This window comes from Salmo salar, chromosome 17 (assembly GCF_965601325.2).
Source record: "Salmo salar chromosome 17, fSalSal1, whole genome shotgun sequence".
NCBI classification, from domain to species: domain Eukaryota; kingdom Metazoa; phylum Chordata; class Actinopteri; order Salmoniformes; family Salmonidae; genus Salmo; species Salmo salar.
In genome coordinates, this window is record NC_138307.1 from 12,676,791 (window position 1) to 12,693,882 (window position 17,092).

General features: G+C 44.2%; 1 protein-coding gene across 2 annotated transcripts in view; it reads left to right on the top strand.

Moving 5' to 3' along the window:
- LOC106575303 (uncharacterized) overlaps positions 1–17,092 on the top strand; it is a 62,233-nt gene that overhangs the window by 21,794 nt on the left and 23,347 nt on the right. For both annotated transcript variants that reach the window (XM_082963459.1, XM_082963460.1), the window contains exons 2-5: positions 2,178–2,298; positions 13,712–13,887; positions 15,258–15,398; positions 16,504–16,596. In XM_082963459.1, the coding sequence (XP_082819585.1) occupies positions 2,178–2,298; positions 13,712–13,887; positions 15,258–15,398; positions 16,504–16,596 (531 nt within the window). The remainder of the gene's footprint in view (positions 1–2,177; positions 2,299–13,711; positions 13,888–15,257; positions 15,399–16,503; positions 16,597–17,092) is intronic.

Genomic DNA, 17,092 nt, shown 5'->3' on the forward strand with positions numbered 1-17,092 from the left:
GCACAGATCGCACCGGACTGTGAATGCGCCCCCTGACGACACAGTCCGCATCACCGCACAACACGGTGCCTGCCCCGTCACTTGCTCCCCACAGTAAGCACGGGAAGTTGGCTCAGGACTCCACCCTGACTCTGCCCAACTTCCCATGTGCCCCCCCCCCCCCCCGGAATGCCTCTCGTGCTTCCTTCGTTGCCTTGCCTGTTGATCTCGTCGCTGTACTTCCCTCGCTGCTTCCACCTGTTCCCATCGGAGGCGATCCATTCCGGCCTGGATTTCCTCCCACGTCCAGGATCCTTTTCCCTCCAGTATGTCCTCCCATGTCCACGACTCCCGCTGCTCCATTCCACGCTGCTTGGTCCTTTGTTGGTGGGTTATTCTGTCACGGCTGTTCGAAGGATCAGACCAACCCGCAGCGTGTTTGTAGTTCCACATATTTATTAAACGTGAAACTGAAATGCAATACACTTAAATACTTGAAACCACAAAACAACAAACCGTGATGCAGCGAGGAAAACACACTACTCAAAAAATATAACCCACAAACAACAATGAGAAAATCCCCTACTTAAATATGATCTCTAATCAGAGGCAATGAGGATCAGCTGCCTCCAATTAGAGATCAACCCCAAACAATCCCAACATAGAAATAGAACACTATAACTTAAACATAGAACAACCCAAAACACCCCCTGTCACGCCCTGCCCTACTCTACTATAGAAAATGACATCTTACTAGGGTCAGGACGTGACAGCAACTGGATTCTTGTAAACAGTAAAATAAGCTCACTGTGCCAACATGTTTGTAGTGGAGCATTATTATTTACAGGAGATTTGACTCCAACATCCCCTTGTGGATTAGATTGAATGGAACCCTCATCTCGAGATTAGCACACAGTCCTCTCTATACCGTCAATCCCTACTTCACAGACACAAATGCTGTTCAAACATCAGTTCTATTGCCACTAATGACGCTTTTAAACATCTCCGGAGCAACACACAGCGCTGCCGTAGACTTACTATTACTATTATTAAATAACGGGAGACGTCAACAGAAATGGTAAGACGATCCAGTGGGAGGCTGGGAGCTCGTTCTTGAGGAGAGGAGTGGTTCGAGTTTTACGGAATGGAGCGTTCGGCTACATGGTGTTTACTACTGTTCTGCTGTTGACAAAGCTTGAAGTGTGAGGGACTAAGTCCCACATTCAGTCAATCGAAGAACCCAACTCTGTTCACGCTGTTTTGGGACCTGTAACCTCGACACACCGCACAAGCTGTTCCTCTCATGGACATGCCCTTCAAATACATTGTGTCCTTGTGTGTGTGTGTGTGTGTGTGTCCCAGATTTGTCTCAGGTGCGTTTCTCTGATTGTGGCAGTGTGTTTTGGAGCATTGTCTGTTGTGTCCTTGTGTTGTTGTTTGCTTGTTGTCACTCTTCCCCAGGTCCTGGGAATCTGTAGATGAAATACCACAGGGAACACATTTGATTTGCAAATAGTTTTTGGAAAACAACACATAGGTGTGTTTGTTCCAGACAGTGCTGATTTGCAAGAAAACTAGGCGTGCTTATTCTACTGGTTTCTACATTTGACAAAAAAAACACTTCAGGAAACACAAGATTATATGCCTCAAGGATATACCACGAACAACGAGACATGTTTTGCATTGTAATATTGCGTTTTGTCTGACACGGTAGTTGTGTAACCTACAATTCTGTTGAAGGGTGGAGCCTTAAGCTGCTACACACACCAAGAGTTTGCCAATTAAAATTCACTGGAGTGTTTTGTTTGCTGTAACTTTCCAGTCGATGCCTGTTTTGCACATTCCAGTCAAGGTCGTCAGTGTTTGCGCTGTAAGTTCAGAAGTTTGTTTGCCATCCAGTCAACAGACACAGACATCCTTGCTACCATTGATAATGTTCCACTGGTGTCCAGGGGTTCAGTGACACCTAACACTCACTGGGTGGATCATTTTTCAGATATGGGCATGTGTGTGTGTGTGTGTGTATGGGCATGTGTGTGTGTGTATAGCAGCCTGTGTGTGTGTGTGCCGATTGAGCTATGACCTGTACCTCAATCATCACCCCCTTCTGGGAAAGCACAGGTGTTTCCTCTGATAATATACTCACCAACTCCTCCTGTCTCTCTCTCCTCCGTCCCTCCCTCTCTTTCCCTAACCAGGAAGTGAGAGCTGTACAGTCCAGCCCATCCAGAAGAGCCCCAGCCAGTAGCTACCAGCTGGACCAGAAGAGGGACCCATCACCTGGTGAGAAGATGGCCTCAACTCATGACCCCAGCCTCTGTAAGTAGTTCATTACTTACTTAAGTAGTATTACACACTACCTCCTCCTCCTCCTGGACTTTTATTCCATCAGAAATCAGGTTTCACAACTTTCAAAGAATTTCTTCAAATCCACATAGCAGCTACAGAATGTGATACTGGTTATGTGTACTTGAGAGAGAAATCCGAAGACGAGCTTGTGTGTTGAGAATATACTGTATTGTCCTTTGTGGGATCAAATCAACTCTGGGAATTGAGTATCATCCGAGGCAGAAAATGAATAACCCTAGATACAGAAACAGTGTTTCCATTACTGTGATAGGAGAAGTTGGTGAGTGGCTACATTGTGGGTTCTCTCTTTTCCACTGCAACTGATAACACTGGCTGTACAGAGTAGTCGTGGGGAAGGTGCAGTATTCTCCATCTAAAAAAACTGCAGTATTTCTCATTTAAAAAGGTTCTCAGATATATGTTTCTTTATGGAAAACCATCCACAAATATACATTTCACTGTTTCACTCCATTTAAATGAATTACACGTGTGAAGGCAGAGGACGTGACCCGAGTGAGATAGCCCTTGAGTGTGTGACATTGGGGTCATGTTGAGGTGCTTCAGTGAGTGAGTGAGTGAGTGAGTGAGTGAGTGAGTGAGTGAGTGAGTGAGTGAGTGAGTGAGTGAGTGAGTGAGTGAGTGAGTGAGTGAGTGAGTGAGTGAGTGAGTGATACAGAAAGGCTCAGTGGATTGATGACAGCTCACTGTGTGTTTCACTCATTTACTTACTCACACGCGCACACACACAGACACACACAGACACGCACACACACTCACACACACACTCTCTCTCTCACACACACTCACACACACGACACGACTCCTAGTTGTTGTTGTGGTTTCAATAACAACCTATATACAGCAATTCAATCTCCAAAATGTTTTTTTTTCTCTTCTCAAATGTTACGTCGGTCATGTGAAATGGTTAAGCAGTCCTAAATCACTGTGGTGGCTAAAGCTGGAAGACACTGTGGCCTTTGCAGACCGGTGTTGGTGTAACTGATGAGGGTCTGTGAGAGCTGACCGATTGACTGTGTCATGTCAGTGACAGCATCATGTGATTTACAGCTCACAGTGAGTGACAGAGGAGGTAAAGGAGCTGTTTGGCCAAAGCCACCGTGTTAAATAAAGACCTGTGAACGACACACTGCGCTTTGTGCTTTAAACAAGTACCAACCTCACCTTCGAACCAGCATGCTTTTGTCTTTTAAATAGACAACCTTGGTTACAATATCTCCCTTTTGCATATCCCACTGGATTCTGGATCTGGTTTATATAGCCCACACCTGTGGGTCCAAACAACACTATATTTTTTATATGGAATGTAATATTCACAGTTGTAGTGGTATTATTTTATAATATCAGGGGATACGCTCCGTTGGGAAAAGCACCACTGATTTTGTTAAACAAGGCAAATTTGTTTTGGGATTTTACCCAACGAAGGTTATTGGAGGAGATTTTAGCCTCAGGATTCCTGCTTGAATTGGAAATCGAAGCTCCAGTCACTCAGATTGACACCTATTGATCCACATTGTTTCTCTTAGGGCTTCTCTAAATGGCAAAAGTTCACTTCCTCCCATTATCTTCCATTAAGCACAATACTCAAACAGAATCAGAGGGCTAAGGTGCTTTGAGGGACAAGAGTCTCTACCTAGACAGGCAGCACATAAAATAAACTGTGATTATCTATTGTCTAAACACTGACCTGAAAATAAGCATTGCCAGTGAATTTGCATACACATCTACTGTGCCTTAACAAAAAAAGTTTCCAGAATTTGTGAAATGCGTTCATTATTAACCCTTTGAAGGCCTGCAGGCATTAGCTAGCTGATAAAGCACCAAGGGATGCTGTCTATGACATCAGATATTCCGGGCGAGTTTGTTTACACTCCACGAACAGGAAATCCATGTGCAATTTCAGAGGGATTATCAGCATGGCACAGGTTCCTACAGCAGAGATAAGCAGGCTTTCCTTTAGTCGATGCACTGCTATGTCTGACTCTGGGGGTACTTACACACCAGAGGAGGCTGGTGGGAGGAGATATAGGAGGAAGGGCTCATTGTAATGGCTGGAATGGAATTTATGGAATGGAGTCAATCATGTGGTTTCCATATGTTTGATACTGTTCCATTAATTCCTTTCCAGCCAATACAATGAGCCCTTCCTCCTATAGCTCCTCCCAATAGCCTCCTATGGTATGCACTGTGTTTCCTCTGCATGGCCAGAAAACAACAATCAATGCTATCTACTTGAATTTAGTGAACTATACAATACCTGGAGGCTTTCTGAACAGAACCAGGAGTACCCTGGGTAGAATGTCAAGAAAGGTCAGGGTCTGCACATTGATGCCTTGAGCGAGCTAATGCTAATCAGTCTTTAATAAAAGGCCTGAATGAGAGAAGTTAGCGTGATGAAGCTATTCTCACAAGGTCAATGGCTTAAGGGGGGCTCGCTCTTGTTGGGCAAAGTTTACTCCCCTCTTTCATGCTGAGCTCTTTTCTCTTTCTGCAGGTTAGTGAGAAAGTTACAGAGGGTCAAAGACCATACCCCCAAGACATACTAACCTCTTCGCCATTACCAATAACAGGGAGGATAGCCTGTCTTGGGGGTATGACATCTTTAACTTTCTCACTCATCATTATTCACAATTCATTTAGGATTATCCGTAATCATTGTGGCATCCACATTAATGTAGTAGTGTTTAGAAACATATTATATTCGATTTACAATAAAAGGGACTTAAAAATGAAACAATACATTATTTACCATGCATTTCTATTGGACACAAAATAATCTGAAACACAACCAAAATGAAATGCAAATGCATCCAACAAGTTTGCAAAGTCATTGCTATGAATATGGGACCAAATACTACACTTTTGACTTCTTTATTTATAAGAATCTTCAGGGGTGTCAATAATTTTGACTCCTACCTTAAAACTTCTTCAGGATTGGTGTGTCCCCCATGGGACCGTTGAGCTAATGTAGGCTAATGTGATTAGCATAAGGTTGTAAGTAACAAGAACATTTCCCAGGTCATAGACATATCTGATATTGGCAGAAAGATTAAATTATTGTTAATCTAACTTCACTGTCCAATTTACAGTAGCTATTACAGTAAAATAATAGCATGTTATTGTTTGAGGAGAATGCACAGTTTTGAACTTGAAAAATTATTAATAAACAAATTAGGCACATTTGGGCAGTCTTGATACAACATTTTGAACAGAAATACATTGGTTCATTGGATCAGTCTAAAACTATGCACATACACTGCTGCCATCTAGTGGCCAAAATCCAAATTGCACCTGGGCTGGAATAATACATTATGACCTTTGTTTTTTTTCTTTGCATTATCTTTTACCAGATCTAATGTGTTATATTATCCTACATTCCTTTCACATTTCCACAAACTTCAAAGTGTTTCCTTTCAAATGGTACAAAGAATATGCATATCCTTGCTTCAGGGCCTGAGATACAGGCAGTTAGATTTGGGTATGCCATTTTAGGCGAAAATGTTAAAAAAGGGGCGGATCCTTATGAGGTAAAAAATAAAATGTATTTCTTGTTAAACAAAATCTCTTTCTCTGACCAATTTTTTTGGAGCATATAACATAGCTCAGTATTTGAATTATTTATTTTATACACTTATTATTGCTCATCTTTAACAAGGGTATCAATAATTTTGGACCTCACTGTATGGAAACACTGGTTTGGTGCTGGAGATGATGAATATGAGGTTGAAAAGTGGCGGAATTGCCCTTTAACTACGACATGATGTCAGTTCAATGATAAATGATTGAATGATACTTCTTGTATGTCAAGTAAAGGGCCAAGTTTCCAGTCACCAAATATTGCATTTAATTTATGTGTGTTCTTAAGATAGAATTCTTAATTGAAACAATAACAAAACACACTCCCCGCCCCTGTTTAGCTAAAAAGCTAAGTAATGGGGCTGGAGAAATTTAACCACTCTCAAATTTATGATATCAAATGTATAGTTTTAACCATGTTTTGAATCTCTAATGTGTTTCTTTACATTCATGCTGTTTTATAAACATTGAGGTAAAGCAAGCTATTCGGGGTTCTGATGGGGTACGACAGTTGAACTAAACTCATTAAGCATTTATAAGATATTCTTCAAGAATCAATGGGAATCAATAAGTCCAAAAATGGATCTAGCAACTAAGGATTCTAGCTTTAAGGCATGCATTTATGTAACAGTTCCTGGAAATGTTATCAATGATTCCCAGAACACAAGTGGCTTTAATAATAATAGATTTATTTTATACAGCGTTTTTCATTACAAAGAATTTCAAACACGCTGTAAAAACAAACAAAACTAATGTAGAGATCTGGCAGGTCTTGGGTGATGTAATCGGTCTGTGTGTAGCTGGTGTACATTTACATTACATTTAAGTCATTTAGCAGACGCTCTTATCCAGAGCGACTTACAAATTGGGCAGAGTCAGGCGCAGGACAGCAGATATGAGTAATCAACGTATTTACTCAAGAATACACAAATACAACACAATATACCGAGCCCACAATAACGGACCGTATACAAGACAAACAATCACTCACAATCAACCATGGGGGAGCAGAGGGTTAAATAATGAACAAGTAATTGGGGAATTGAAACCAGGTGTGTAAAACAAAGACAAAACAAATGGAAAATGAAAAGTGGATCGGCGATGGCTAGAAAGCCGGTGATGTCGACCGCCGCCCGAATAAGGAGAGGAACCGACTTCAGCGGAAGTCGTGACAGGTGATGTTCTTCCATCTTCAGATGATAAGGTGCTGTTCAGCCAGGCAGTTCAGAAAGGCTGGGCAGTAACTTAAGGGGAGGGAGCCTCGATGGCACAAAGAGGGAGCAGCGTCACTCAGTTACTTAGACAGGCCCGGTACCACAAACACACACACACACACACACACACACACACACACACACACACACACACACACACACACACACACACACACACACACACACAGACACACACACACACACACACACACACACACTAAGATCTGAGATATATTTGTATATAGTGTGTTGTAAATGCCATGATCATGGCTGATGCATCAGGTCGAGCTATGACAGGCGGCTCTGTTGTGGTCTCAGAGGGGACTCCTGTCCATCTGGTATCCCTGTTCCCCATCTGGGCCCGGGCAGCCAAGAGAGATCCCTGAACCTCAGGTGTCTGCCCTCTACTCAGTCCCCTTCACTTTCTACTTTTCATTTTTGGCATGTAAAAAGTCCTGCTCTCTGTGGCTCTTAAAAGGGAGCCTAGGGTGGATTCACACATTTCATCATCAAAGATATTAAAAGAACGTCATCATGGTGAATCATCGTTGTCAATATTTCTGGATTTCGGGACGTGTATGAGGTTATCTGGGTCGGTCCTCTCATTGGGTTGATTACCCACCCCATCCCTTCGTCTTTTCCCCTCCTCTCTGAGAAACGAGCGTTGCGGGTCCGGTTTCGAGGTCTCATTGAAGAACGTCTGTTCCGTTAGGTCCGTGTGACTTAAGGTAAAAGGAATGTAGGGTACCTCATCTAAAAAAAGCCCCCCTACCCCTCCTGAGCTCTGTCTTTTAGGAAGGGGGGGGCATCTAAAATAAAATCAGCTGTCACTGTCCACTAGGCCCCACAGAGCTGAGCTGATTGCACACTGCTGGAGCTGGTCTCCAACCCTCATTAAATCACCTCCCAGGGTTTTGTTTAGTTTCCTCTGGTAACGGCTGGGCGAAAATACCCTGCTGCTGGCTCTCAGGGGATTTCAAGGCCCTTCAACATCATCTGAGGGATTGTATTGTCCGAGGTACACGGTCGTGCTAAAGGCATAGAGAGCACTACAGTAAGTAAGCCAGTCTTTACAACCTTCATAGCCTTTCAGTGTGTTACAATACTCTGCATGTAAAGGTGGACTGACATTCATTGTCACATGATTGATTTGAGTGAGACACACAAAGACACTTCGAGAGATATGTAGAGAGAGAGAGAGAGATACTATATGGACTGGATGAATGAGAGGCTGAATGGTGAATTGACTGTGTTGACAGAAGATTGCCTTTTCAGCCTTATACAGCTTTTGCTTGCGTGTACTGTACGACTAGGTTGTTTTACCATGTAAAACAGGACTGGAATTACAGCAAGAGTCTTCTAAACGTGTTCCAGAAGTATAGAGTTGTCAGATGATGCTGATTGGGCCGGTGACCGAGGGGTCGGTGGTTCGAATCCCCGCGCTATCTAGGTGAGGGATCTGTCGATGTGCCCTTAAGCACGGCACTTGACCCTAGTTGCTCCTGTAAGATGCATCCAGAGCATCCTGTAAGATGCTCTGGATAAATGAATAAAATGTAAAATTGCGAAAGGAAGCATGATTCCACGAGGATGTGGGATTGTTAAGTATGCATGAAGTCAGCTTGTTTTTTCCGATCTGATATGACTTAGTTATTTCGCCTGGAATGCTCTCCGACCGTTCGACTGTGAGCGTACTCAGTAGAAACATCGTGACCAAGTACTTGAGGTCGATCCAGTACTTGAGGCCGATCCAGTGGTCTCTTTGATCCATTTGACAGCTTAATAATTGTGCGTCGTCTCTGTGCATGTGGAACATCCAGTTGAACTGGAGTCACAGAACAGTGAGCTTTGGCTCAGGATCTCAGCTGCTGCTCTGGGTCTGTGGTTCCATGAGGCTAGCTAGCTAGCAGTGTAGCCCACCTCTGATCACATAACCACAGGCAGAGCAGCAGCAGTGACCGTGGGGGGGGGGGGGGAGGGGGGCTGGCTCAGCTCAATATAGCCACTGAGCCATGCATACCAGATGCAAGGCCTCCCCCACACATACTCTCTCCCCCATAGACTTTTCCTGACGCCCACCCGCCACCTCCAACCACCCATCAGCCGCCTCAACCTCCCCCTCCTATCCCTAGGGCCAGATGAAGGCACCGCTGCCTCGCAAATCAGAGAGATTAAGAGTTATCACTCCTCAGGAAGAGAATAAGAGCCACACATCCCTTCCATGTGGAGTTTCCGCAAACACACTGCTGACTAATCATACAGTAGGTGGCCTTCCATGGAAGGGAAGTTAATATAGGAAAATAAAAATCTGCTTTTAAGATAGCGATGTCAAAACGCAAACAGATGGTAATCTGCTGGAAGATTATGGCATCTTACCCAGTAAGATAAGTCATTTGTAAACGTTATAATCATTGAAATCGGTTGATATCGCTAATTAAACAAAGGAACGTGCCAGTGATGTAGATGAAAAAGCTTTTAGGCTTCTGGAGAAATTGAGCTCTTTTGAGATGTCCTTGTGTTTGACCTCTCCCTCTCTCTCTTTCCCCTTCATCCCTCTTTCTCTTACTGGGAAACATGACTGCAGACAGGGCCGGAAAAAAAGTAGGATTTATTTTGCGACTCTCATGGAGCCTGGTTTAGTTACCTCACTTTCCCGCTATGGCGAGCTTTGCATTCATTCACCACCATACCTCCGCTCGCAGGCTGAACATACCAAGGGACTGTTGTCAATGGTTTTATGGCATCAGAACGCTTGTATGTCTGTCTGTCTTACTGACAGCCCAGGGCCCAGTTTCCTGGTAGAGATGTAATTTAGGGTTAGGATTGTTTAAAATATGCATCTTTCCTACAATGTCCGAAGATATAACACACGTTTTCCAAAACACCTGGCAGAGAGAAAGGTCACTAAGTGTGTTGTACGTGCATGTGTCAATACTGATAGGATCAATAGAAAGGGAGCGCTGCTCTTGGATAAGCTTTCTCCATTCAAATCTTTCCTTAACATTATAATTATTCCCCAATACTGACAGCAGATCAGCTCCTAGAGAGATATTACCACCTACGGCTACAAATATTGAGGTGGCTTATTCTAATTACCGGAGATCTGCTGTGGATAAAGTGACGCAGGAACGCAAACAAACCTCTAACAACGCACTTTGCTGTTCTACGAGTGGTCCGAGGCAGGCGTTAGATTACAAACGTTTTCAAGTGCAACGTTAATAATGGTTTTGGGAAACAGCTCGGAGATTTAACGATGCTCCTACGAAGGTTCTAACGAGGAATTTAGCCTTAAGATGCCTTTGGGAAACCGGGGCCAGAACCATGACGTGTGGTACGCACTTATCCCCAGTGATAAATGAGGACATTATCCCTCGTTCGCTGTGTTAAACGAGTGTCAGCTTTCAGGTGATCTCAGGTGCAGAGTATCTGGCCCGTATTTATAGTCAAGAGCGGGTAAAACCCACATTTATTTTTGGACGTTGCTGCGCTGGTCAGTCATCCTCTAGCTATCTCTCTCGGCAGCGCAGGGTGATTGGTTAACACTAACACGCCCACCATAGCAGGAGGATCTAAAAATGGTGGTTAAAGGGAACATGCTTTCATCACATGGTAGCCAATCCAAGTGCTTGGCTCCTGTGAGAAATCCTGTTTGTTTATGAGACAAAATATACACTGCTCAAAAAAATAAAGGGAACACTTAAACAAAACAATGTAACTCCAAGTCAATCACCCTTCTGTGAAATCAAACTGTCCACTTAGGAAGCAACACTGATTGACAATAAATTTCACATGCTGTTGTGCAAATGGAATAGACAACAGGTGGAAATTCTAGGCAATTAGCAAGACACCCCCAATAAAGGAGTGGTTTTGCAGGTGGGGACCACAGACCACTTTTCAGTTCCTATGCTTCCTGGCTGATGTTTTGGTCACTTTTGAATGCTGGCGGTGCTTTCACTCTAGTGGTAGCATGAGACGGAGTCTACAACCCACACAAGTGGATCAGGTAGTGCAGCTCATCCAGGATGGCACATCAATGCGAGCTGTGGCAAGAAGGTTTGCTGTGTCTGTCAGCGTAGTGTCCAGAGCATGGAGGCGCTACCAGGAGACAGGCCAGTACATCAGGAGACGTGGAGGAGGCCGTAGGAGGGCACCAACCCAGCAGCAGGACCGCTACCTCCGCCTTTGTGCAAGGAGGAGCAGGAGAAGCACTGCCAGAGCCCTGCAAAATGACCTCCAGCAGGCCACAAATGTGCATGTGTCTGCTCAAACGGTCAGAAACAGACTCCATGAGGGTGGTATGAGGGCCCGACGTCCACAGGTGGGGGTTGTGCTTACAGCCCAACACCGTGCAGGACGTTTGGCATTTGCCAGAGAACACCAAGATTGGCAAATTTGCCACTGGCATCCTGTGCTCTTCACAGATGAAAGCAGGTTCACACTGAGCACGTGACAGACGTGACAGAGTCCTGAGACGCCGTGGAGAACGTTCTGCTGCCTGCAACATCCTCCAGCATGACCGGTTTGGCGGTGGGTCAGTCATGGTGTGGGGTGGCATTTCTTTGGGGGGCCGCACAGCCCTCCATGTGCTCGCCAGAGGTAGCCTGACTGCCATTAGGTACCGAGATGAGATCCTCAGACCCCTTGTGAGACCATATGCTGGTGCGGTTGGCCCTGGGTTCCTCCTAATGCAAGACAATGCTAGACCTCATGTGGCTGGAGTGTGTCAGCAGTTCCTGCAAGAGGAAGGCATTGATGCTATGGACTGGCCCGCCCGTTCCCCAGACCTGAATCCAATTGAGCACATCTGGGACATCATGTCTCGCTCCATCCACCAACGCCACGTTGAACCACAGACTGTCCAGGAGTACAACGCCACCTCATCAGGAGCATGCCCAGGCGTTGTAGGGAGGTCATACAGGCACGTGGAGGCCACACACACTACTGAGCCTCATTTTGACTTGTTTTAAGGATATTACATCAAAGTTGGATCAGCCTGTAGTGTGGTTTTCCACTTTAATTTTGAGTGTGACTCCAAATCCAGACCTCCATGGGTTGATAAATTGGATTTCCATTGATTATTTTTGTGTGATTTTGTTGTCAGCACATTCAACTATGTAAAGAAAAAAGTATTTAATAAGATTATTTATTTCATTCAGATCTAGGATGTGTTGTTTAAGTGTTCCCTTTATTTTTTTGAGTAGTATACTTTGTCCCTGTTTTAATAGACTTGAAGTAGGGAGGATGTTTGACTTGTGTCATCCGGTCAGATAACCAGTCAATTCCAGGAATAGGAAATCAAACCGGCAGATAGTAACACATGTATTCATAGGACTTTTCTAAAAGTGGTCTGACAGGCATTAGGACGACTAGCTCTTCACCATAGGGGTATATGCGTACGGTATGTACCAAGCAAAGAATAGCTTTAATCGCTAATAGTTGTAGCCGAGTTACCATTGGAATAGTTCCTTAAAATATACCAGTGTTCTATCCATGTGCTTCTGTTTTGGCTAAGATCCCCCCCCCCCCCCCCAGTATGTGAAACAGCAGAGAAAATCCACAACATAGAAATGTCAACGTGTACTACATAAAACTATTACCATTTCCATCCGTTGCCTCTTTGATCTCAATGCATTATAACCCAGGCAGAATCAACATGCTAAAAGCCTTGAGGCCCAGTGTGGGTGTTAGGGAGATCCTCAGTGGAGTCATCTCACTGGCTTAACGATGCCTTATAGCGGAGCGGAGTCAACCATAAATCAATACTTGACTCTAATTGGACGTCTACAGGGATGTACTGTACTAACCACTAATCAGTGTGCGCGTCCATTGGTGTGTGTGTGCGTGTGATGTTAGAGCAGTCCTGTTTGATTGATGAGTTTGACTCGCTTCAGTTTCATGACAACATCCTTTGTGAATCCCCATTGTCTTGTCTATGGCTATGTATATAGGGGTCCTGTAAGGAACATGTGACAGGACGTGGTTCTGGAACAGGCCAGACGGAGTGTGGAGGCTGCTGAGGGGAGGATGGCTCATAATAATGGCTGGAATGGAGTCAATGGAATGGTATAAACTACATGGAAACCGCGTGTTTGTGTTTGATACCATTCCACTGACTCCATTCCAGCCATTACTATGAGCCGTCCTCCCTACAGCAGCCTACACTGGTGGAGATTGTCACTGTTGACGCTCTGCCGCTCGCAGTTACATCATGGCCCCGTCCTTACAGATAACAGGACATAGCTAGCACAGCTGGTTTCCAATACGTCCTGTTAAAATGTCGTCCATGGTTATTTCAACAAGTATCTCTTGAAAGTATCTATTCTGTTCGTGTTTTATTTTATTTGACCATTAGTCTATTTGCACCACGAAATGGTGGACATCAATGGGCTGAAACGCTGAAAGGTTGACTCATAACTGATCTGACTCTTACGTAAACCATGGATTTACTGTAAATCAAGGATGAGAAAGAACGCAGAAATTCGTGTGACAAACGCCGCTTTCAAGTCAGGATTCGGCTCTCTATGTGCATAAACTGCATTCTCATGTCCTGGAGAGTAAACTGTTGCGTTTTGCAGCTGCGGGGGGAACCAGGCCAGGACGTCCTGAGGAAAGGGAAGGGGTGGTGAGTCAGAGGAAAGGAGACGGAGGAGCGCCCACCAGCGAGGAGGCGGAGTCCGTGTCACTAAAGGAACGCATGGCCATGTATCAGGCGGCCGTGTCCAAGAAGGAGGCCAGCAGCTCATCCGCCACGGTAAGGGGATACTTCCACAAGGACGTAAAGAGAGATGGAGGGAAAGACACTCCAAGGATAATAACTAGACAGGCTGCTAAGCAGGCAGGACAGGCAGACAGACACTATACCTTCAAACACACACATTTCCATGTGTGTGGTATAATTGGCAGTGCGTCCCATTTTAATGGGTATTATTAACAGAACATTTTCACCTATCTCCAAATATGACGCATTCTCAAAACTTTTCTACACAGACATCCATGACCACATAAACATGCTGTGTAAAAAAAAAACCACAACAAAAAAGAGCTTACATGCCTGGTTCATCAGCGTAAAGAAACACCTCTCCGAAAGCAGCTTACACTTTGTCCGACCTGTAATTGAAAACGAGGGCATGTACTAAGCCAAGGCCATTAATTCAACTCAGTCTGTGGACTGAAGCCATCGGAGCCTCAACCTTTTAGCCTTTTACTATACGTGAGTCAGCGGTTCACTATTATTCACTATTATATGGCTTCTCTTCCCTGGTCTGTTGCATTCCATTCAGCTTCTCTATACCCAGGTCACTGTTATCTGATTGGAACTGAAAGGAAGTCAGGAAGACATTTTTATATTCCTAAGCCTTTTTATATTGAGAATCCTCATGGATAGAAATAATTCCTCTTTTGTCAGAAAGAAACCCAGTGTTGAATATTCCTGGACACTACAAAGATCTTCCAGCGACCACATATTCCAGGAAGCTCTGTCCACACAGTAATATGTAACATTCTGAAGACAAGTAGTGGGATATCAACATTCATCACACATCATTTACTTTTACATTCAGTACTGAATAATGACAGCTATGTAGATTTGCTCTGAGGCCATCAGTGTCATTTGTCGGTGCCACTGCGGTGACCTCCGTTGACCCCAGTGTCACGGCCCATGGGCAGGCTGCTGACAGCTGACGGTGGGAGGCTGGGCTGTAGGGTTACTGAACACTATGAGGGGTAACAGACAGAATCTGGACCAGAACTATCTATCAATACCTTTACAGCTACTGTCTGCATACGCAGCTAAAACATAGCTTGATACTGTTATGCTGTGTTGTACTAGTTAGTTTGATTTGACATGATGTCACAGATATTTGGGATTTCCAATTGTGTGGGGAGACTGGGGACATCCTTCTCTTGCAAACGTCATGAGGTCCAAGTCATTACTCCCTACTGTATTTAGGGTTGGAAGTAGTCTAGTCCTGTGGAATAGGCTGCTCACTTATGCCCCCTTCAGGAAGTCCCGGGAACTATAACTTCTGCATTAACTACCACTGTACCCCTGAAGATACTTTAATGAGAACTGTTTGCATGGAGATGACTCGAACTAATGATGCCTATGTCTTCTCTTAATAGGTTATGGAGGAGTCTGAAGCCTGTTCTCTGCCAGGGGGTTTGGCCAGCGTGAAGAAACAGTTTGAGAGCCAGGAGTACGCCTCCTCCTCCCAGTCCCAGACCAGCATTACCCAGGTCCACTTAGAAAAGAGATCCGTGCAGGTACTGGCAACTAAACAGGCAAAGCATAAGCCATACGTAGAAATGTATTCTTATTTATTTATATTGCACTACCATAGTAAAGCATGCTGAACCATACTGACCACACTGAGTCATACAAATCCCTAGTAAAACAAGGCAGAAAGCCCATATACAGGTCACAGCCACACAGGGATAGAGGTGTGTGATGACTCAGCATGCTGTAGTGATCTCACTGGATCTCATAGAAGTCGATTCAATTTTGCCCAGTCATGCATTCTCTCTCATCCTGCCGAGCTTAAAACAGGCTCGATTCAGAGAGTGGGCCCAGACTTGTGTAAATACTTAATGATGCATGGGGCTGTGGTCAGATGTGGAGCAGTGGGTTTTGTTGAGTTGTTGTTACTTTGCGTCAAGAGCCTTTTTACGTGTCTCTGCAGCTCAGGTAATGGGTCCACATGCTGTTTTGTTTTTGCTGTATGGCAAGTTGTACAGCAACAACATATGTTATTCCAGACCTAGGTGGTCTCAGGGAGCCAGTACTATTCTGACACGTATGCTTCTATGCTCTAAATGCCAGTGAAATAACGTCCAATTTCAGGTATTCAATTTCAAAAACCTATTTGAGGTGCATTTGGTGTATTTTCAATTTACTTCAGAGATTGTCCACCTCTCTCTATTTGTCACTCACTCTCTCCTTAAGTTACTGTCTACTATTTACACAGAGAGAGCTCTGCAATTGATAGGAAATGATGTATTATTTGTAGCAGATTAATGTTCCTGTAAGCTTTGCTCTCTAAACATTCATATTTTCCCCTCCTGCTGCTAAATATGGTCTGCTGTCATGGGGAACACAATATTGCTGTGTGTTAGTGACTGCTAGCTACAATGTGTGTGTGTGTTAGAGTGTTTGTGTGAGAGTGTGTTGCTTGCAACCTGTCAGCGAAAGGAACAGACGCTAGTGGAGCGGGTCCGTGACAAAATATTGTATGCCGCCCTCAAGTAAAGTACCCCCGTAAAGCAGAACCAGCATAAACCACACCCACCGGCATCTGGAGACATTTGTGTTTGTGAATCATAAATACGTAGGCCTAGTGTGTGAACGGTCTGTGTGTGGTCTTTCTGACAGGAGGTGTCCAGCTCACAGGAGGTGACAGTGAGGAGCAGTGTCAGGGAGGTCATTCCCACCACTCAGCAAGTGGCCTACTTCCATGGCCAGGAGGTAATATACACTTAAACATTATTACAATGCATTACTTACCTGGTATTTACCAATGAATTCAGATCATTACTCAGCTTTTCTCTCATATACAGCTGAAGTCAGAAGTTTATATACACTTAGGTTGGAGTCATTAAAACTCATATTTCAACCACTCCACAAATTTCTTGTTAACAAACTATAGTTTTGGCAAGTCGGTTAGGACATCTACTTTGTGCACGACACAAGTAATTGTTCCAACAATTGTTTACAGACAGATTATTTCACTTATAATTCACTGTAGCACAATTCCAGTGGGTCAGAAGTTTACATACACTAAGTTGGCCTTGCCTTTAAACAGCTTGGAAAATTCCCGAAAAGGATGTCATGGCTTTAGAAGCTTCTGATAAGCTAACTGACATCATTTGAGTCAATTGGAGGTGTACCTGTGGATGTATTTCAAGGCCTATCTTCAAACTCAGTGCATCTTTGCTTGACATCATTGGAAAATCAAAAGAAA